The sequence below is a fragment of the Rhagoletis zephyria genome, unplaced genomic scaffold (assembly GCF_001687245.7).
Source record: "Rhagoletis zephyria isolate East Lansing unplaced genomic scaffold, Rhagoletis_zephyria_1.1 Rzeph_scaffold_00185, whole genome shotgun sequence".
Lineage (NCBI taxonomy): Eukaryota > Metazoa > Arthropoda > Insecta > Diptera > Tephritidae > Rhagoletis > Rhagoletis zephyria.
The window spans coordinates 52,767-59,548 of NW_016157269.1; the positions used below are offsets into that span (position 1 = coordinate 52,767).

A 6,782-nucleotide genomic window follows, 5' to 3' on the forward strand; every position below is an offset into this window, starting at 1 on the left:
GTCCACTTCCCGGAAAAAAGGATTCTATATGCTAACCTAGGCAAAATGCTACCTACGTACCAAATTTTAAGCAAATCGGACCATAAATACGATTTTTTCGAATAGATCGGTCCCTGGTCCACCGGAGGGTTTTCCCAAAATTTTCTTTCTTAAAAACCTTCTCCTGGCAACTAAGAACAACTGAAAAAAAAATTAGCCAAATCGGCCCAACCGTTCTCAATTGATGAATTACTATACATTTTTCACACCATTTTTATATATATAGATGTTAAATATTAAGTAAACAAAAGAAATATAGCCAAAACTGTTAAACAGGCTGATTTTGAGGTCTAGTGGCAACTTCGGCTTGTGTTTACATTTTACAGGAATAAATTTATAGCACATTTTCCTCTAACTAAGATGCAGGTTCAACTGACCAAAATTCAGGGAGTTGCGTTGCGCATAACCAACTTCATGACCAACACGTGAAAGGTGGCAAAAGACCGTCGATCTGCAAGCTATTTGACAGCAAGAAAAACGTTACTGGAATCATATTGGATGGAATACAACACATGTTATGATGAACTAAGGTTGTTCGCTGCGACTGCTGATAAAGGTGATGTTACTGCGGTGAATGAATATTTGTTTACAGAAAACCTGGGCGAATTAATTGACGACATCAACGCATTGCGAACAGAATCTCACAACATTACTGCAAACGCGGAAAATTCAACAAATACAACGACTGTTTGTATACAGCAAATGACTACGTTACCACGAACTAAGATTCCAACTTTTGATGGTAATTTTTTACATTGGTACGCATTCAAAGATATTTTTGAATCGGTTGTATCTAACCATTCAAATTTGAGTAACACACAGAGACTTCAGTATCTCAAAAACGCACTGATTGGTGATGCGGAACATGTTCTTGACAATATTGTGACAACAGATGCGAATTTTCAAGTTGCATGGAACATTCTTGTTAAGAAGTATCCGAACAAGCGCATAATTATCAACTCGTACTTAACTCAAATTATGAATTTGCCGAAAGTTGATGCTGAAACTGCCAGTCAATTGCGGGTGTTGTGTGACGGAGTAACAGCAGCATTGCGGGCGTTAGAACATCTTGGCCGTTCAGTATCACACTAATAAATTGGATGTTGCTACAAGTAAGGCATGGGAACTGTCTCTTAGCTCAAGCGATGAAGTGCCAACGTTTGAAAGGTTAAAGAATATCCTTGCAAATCGTATTCAATCATTGGAGGTCATAAAGTTAGCGTATGATGAACCTCAAAAGGCAGCTAAATTGAAAACAACTGTTAAAGGTTTTCACACTTCAACTGCAACATGTCCGATATGTTCAGATAAGCATATCGTTCAGCATTGCAAACAATTTAAGGCTTCAAGTGCAAAGAAAGAGCTGGTCATGAGTCATAAGTTATGCTTTAATAGTCTAAGGCAAGGACATATGTTACGGGTGTGTCCGTCCGAGGGGCGTTGCACAGTTTTCAAAGCAAAGCACAACACATTATTGCATGGTGTTTTTTGTAATAAGACCGAACCTAATGTGGCACAACAAGGAGTGTCGCAAAGTAATATAGCGGATTCGAGTACAACGAATGTCGCATGACGTATAACAGCCAACAACACATGTATTGGAAACATGTCTAACCATTCACCAGCTTATTTGCCGACAGTGCTGTTGGCCATCGCGTTTGTGGAAGCACGTGGTCCGAATGGACATAAACACATCTTGCGAGTATTAATCGATAACGGAGCCGAAGCTACGTTCGTTAGTGAGTTTGCAGCACGACAGTTGCAGTTACAACGTACAGTAGTTAAGATCCCGATCAGCGGGGCAACTGGTACGAGCATGGCTTGTGCGAAGGCATTGGCCAAAGTCACTATTCGATCACTAAAATATGATTTTGAGATGGAGTGTATCGGCTTGGTACTTCCAAGGGTAGGGAACATTACACCTAGTAAGCACATCCCGAATACCGAATTCCCAGAATTGGGTCAGTTAAAGTTAGCTGATCCCAAGTGGTACCAACCCGGTGCTATTGAAATCATCCTGAGTGCGGCAGACTACGCCATGATAATACGCAGCGAAGTAAAACAAAGCGCTACTAATGGAATGGTGGAACAGCATACGCAACTAGCCTGGATCATCTTTGGTGGGTTATCTGGTTATAAGAGTATGTGTGATACTCACAGAGCCCAGTGCTACAACACACACATCGACTTGGAGCATACATTACGTCTTTTCTGGGAGCTTGAGGAACTCAACGAGCGTGACGCAAGATGAAGTATACTGCGAAAACCTGTTCGAGCAAACTACAAGGCGTAACAGTCTCGGCCGACACATCGTGAAACTCCCTGTGTGAAAGGGCGCTGACCTTCAACAGCTTGCACCTAGCAAGCAAGATGCGCTAGTCTTGTTAGAAAATACACCTCGACGGCTTGCTCGCGAACCTGAACTTAGTACATTTTATAAAAAGTTTATGGAAGAGTATCGTGAACCCGGGTACATGCAAGTGACGAACGACAACAATGCTAGTCACATGTGCTATTTACCACACCACGGTGTGTGGAAAGCTTCCAGCACTACTACAAAACTACGTGTGGCGTTCAATCCCGCACGGAAATACTCCACGGGGGTATCGCTGAACGACTGTCTGTACACTGGGCCAAAGTTGCAGAATGGTTTGGCCAGTATTTTGCTGAAGTTGCGACAATACAAATTTGCATTTACGGGTGACATCGAGAAAATATACAGGCAGATTTTGGTGGACCGCGAAGATGCTGAACTTCAACGAATTTATTGGCGTACTCCTACAGAGGATTCACCCACCAGCTACACGCTACTGACCGTAACGTATGGGACTAATTGTGCACCGTACTTGGCACTTAAAGTCTTACGACGTCTCGCAAATGATGAACGAGAGAAATTCCCTCAAGCGGCAAAATCACTCGAAACTGAATTTTACATAGATCACGTCTTATCCGGAGGCGACACACACGATGACGTTATCAACAATATGCATCAATTAAAATCGCTGCTGCAGGCCGGCGGTTTTAGTTTGCGTAAGTTCAACTCCAACGCTATTGAGGCCTTGAACGCTATTGAGCCATGCGATCGTGATCCATCGGACTCATTGGAGTTAGGCATGAGCGACAGGACCAAGCCTTTAGGAATAGTTTGGCTTACTCGTACTGATATGCTAACATATAGCATTGATTTGGATTACAGCATTACGTGCTTCACCAAACGTCAAATAGCGAGTGATGTTGCTAGAGTATTCGATCCGTTGGGACTCGTGGCTCCTGTAACCGTAAGAGGCAAAATCTTTTTGCAGCGGCTATGGGACTGGAAGTTAGATTGGGGTGAGACCCTGCCCCAAGGTATTCAGCGTCAATGGACAGTTTATCGAAATGAATTACAACAACTTCAAAATTTGCATATCCCGCGTTGGCTAAAAGTAGTCGGGAACTGCACCGTGGAACTACACGTATTCTCTGATGCCTCGAGCGCAGCGTACGCTGCTGCAGTCTACATAAAATTAACAACTGAGAGTTATACTTCAGTCAATTTGCTAATGGCGAAAACGAAAGTGGCACCTTTAAAACGACTGCCAATTCCTCGACTGGAATTGTGTGGTGCTCGTCTCGCCGCGGTTCTCTTGACAAAAACCAAAGATGCATTATCGTTCAAATTGGATCGATGTCTACTGTGGACAGACTCCGTAACTGCGCTTTGTCGGATCCGATCGTCCCCAGGCAAATTGAAGCAGTTTGTTTCGAACCGTGTCACGCACATTCAGAACGTCACTTCCGACGCAGCCTGGCGCTATATTTCAACGAAACACAATCCGGCAGATTGTGCTTCGAGAGGTATTTCGGCCAACAATTTACTGTCAAACGCACTATGGTGGAACGGGCCAGCATGGCTTTCCTTGAATGAACAATACTGGCCTCAACATAAAATAAATTCTCCGGAAAATATCCCAGAAACCAGAGAAGTCACTGTTTGTACAGTACAACTTAATAATCAAGACTGGTTGTATACACTTACTACAAAATATTCGAGCCTCGACAAACTCATCGCTATAATTGAATGGTGCTTACGGTTTTCAAATAAGTGCCGAAACAAATCGAGTGTTCTGGCATCGTTTTGCACCTGGACAGAACGGTACAAAGCGCTAAAGATACTCATTAAGATGACGCAACAAGCTGAATTTAAGCATGCAATGTTAGCTCTACAACAACAAAAGAACTTTCAAAAAAAAACGAAGCTAAGAAAGCTGAATTTAACACTGGATTCTGAAAGCTTATGCGTCTACGCGGGCGATTGCAGAAAGCAGATATGCCGTTTAACGAAAGATGCCCTATTGTCATGCCCAAACGGCATCCTATCACGTCTTTAATTGTGCACCATGCTCATCATCGGTGTCTTCATGGCGGTACGCAAGCAACACTGGGTTATGTAAGACGCCAGTTCTGGGTTATCGATGGGCGTACGGAAGTGAAACGCGTAATACGCAGCTGTGTCAAATGTTATCGACATAGCTGCACCCCATACAACCAAATGATGGGCGATCTTCCGGCAGCACGTTGCACTGTAACATTCCCGTTAATGCACACCGGCGTCGATTACGCTAGACCATTCAACGTACGAGCAACCAAGGGGCGGGGACACAAGAGCTATAAAGGTTACGTGGCATTGTTCGTTTGTTTGGCCAGTAAAGGCATTCATCTTGAGTTGGTAAGCGATATGACAACTCAATCATTTATTCATGCATTAGAACGTTTGGTAGCTGCACGTGGCATCTGCTCAGACATGTATAGCAATAGAGGTACTGCACTTGTTGGTGCTGACGCGCTGATTTAAGAAGAACTTGAAAATTTTCGGAAGCAGTTAGACGCCGCGACTAGCTATGCCTCACGGACTGGTATAAACTGGCATTTCATACCCCCAGGAGCTCCAAACTTTGGCGGGCTTTGGGAAGCCGGCATTAAAAGCATGAAAGCCTTGCTAAAACGCACAATCAACACTACAACACTCTCCTTTGAAGAATTTTACACAGTGCTCAAGCGAGTCGAATCGTGTCTAAACTCTAGACCACTTGCTGCACTCACAGATGATCTTACGGATTTCGCTGCGCTGACACCAGGGCACATGCTTATTGGGCGCGCTCTTACCAGCGTCCCAGAACCTAATCTTCTCGATACAAAGAGTGGCCTTTTGTGCCGCTGGAAACAACTTAGCCAGATATATCAAGACTTCTGGCGCCGATGGTCTGCAGAGTATTTACATCATATGCAAGTTCGCTCCAAATGGCACAAACAACAACCAAATGTCAAGGTTGGAGAACTTGTGCTTGTTAGAGATGAAAAAGTACCCGCTGCTCAATGGAAACGGGCTCGAATTACAGATACCCATCCGGGCTCTGATGGACTTGTTCGCGTCGTGAGTTTAAAAACGGCAACTACCGCGATACAACGGCCAATATCGAAGATATCTGTGCTGCCTATTCCTACAGAAGCGCCCAATTCTTCGGACGAGACACCTACGGTTTGCGGCGAACGTGATTTTTCGTCGAAATATGACGAGGTGGGCGGGAAATGTTAAGGATTTTCTGAACACTTCCCAATAATGAACTCAAATAGCTGTCGACGTACGATGAACAAACAAACACGTCTCTGGGCAGTGGAACAGTTACGGTATCATCGGTAAAACGCACGCGATTTTCACTACGCATGTCATTTTTCTCCCGCTCATAATATTTATTCCATTTAACATCATCATAATTGTCATTAAAATACTTCAATAAATATTCTCGCGTTTAGTACCAAGAAACGATTGCTCATCATTTACCTTGGAAGAAATTCCTGGCATCCCTCAACATAACCCCAAACACCCCCTAACATCCAAGTTGTACATATATATATGGAAAATAGTACCTTGAAATGCTAGCTTAATAGTGTCGAGTTGGAAGTTTTCATCGGTTAATTTTTAATTAGCCCCTATTTTACAAAGCTTTTATCAACTTGCCATGTTGTATCTCCAGACACCTTTGCTATAATTGTAGATTATAATCAAAGTATACACTACATACGCTACAGCGGAAATGGACGACACGCTCGTATGTATGTATGTACTATCAAATAAAACACCTCTTTGAGGTAAAATTTTCGAGTGACGAAAGCTGAACTAGAAACACAAAATTTATGATATCAATTTCGTGACGAAAATTGTACGCATTTTTTAACTGCCTTTGAAACGTAAGGAAAATCTTTTTAAATTGAAGAAACATGTCCAAAAACCCCGGAGGAGCACTGAAAGAATTCTGTGTTTTAAATTAGCATATTTTGAACGAATTCGGAATGTCTAAGTTGGAAAAGAAACCAACCTTTCTATAAGGAAACAATTATAGAAAGACTTTTCTTACACTGTATTCATGTCTCCGCCAGCAATTTGTGACGACATCATTTAAAAGCAGCTAAGTAGAAAGACGACACTATTTATGAGATGGCATATTCAACGAGCCAATGTGNATTATAGAAAAAGAATTTTCTTACACTGTATTCATGTCTCCGCCAGCAATTTGTGACGACATCATTTAAAAGCAGCTAAGTAGAAAGACGACACTATTTATGAGATGGCATATTCAACGAGCCAATGTGCCAAAATGCGGGTATAAACAATTATTGATTATTTAATATCGGAACCGAGATCATATAAGTTAATTGATTGGTTTTCACACACTTTTGAAACACAAATTATATGCTTTTTTACT

At 42.3% G+C, this 6,782-nt stretch overlaps 1 protein-coding gene across 1 annotated transcript; it reads left to right on the forward strand.

Annotated features, from left to right (window-relative positions):
- The first annotated feature begins 537 nt into the window (after positions 1-537).
- LOC108357957 (uncharacterized) lies at positions 538-1,131 on the forward strand. Its single transcript, XM_017609048.1, has one exon. The coding sequence runs from the start codon at positions 538-540 to the stop codon at positions 1,129-1,131; it is 594 nt and encodes a 197-aa protein (XP_017464537.1).
- Positions 1,132-6,782: the final 5,651 nt, after the last annotated feature.

Excerpts from the sequence above, each read along its gene's own strand:
- LOC108357957 (XM_017609048.1), top strand. The coding sequence starts at position 538 with ATGGAATACAACACATGTTATGATGAACTAAGGTTGTTCGCTGCGACT.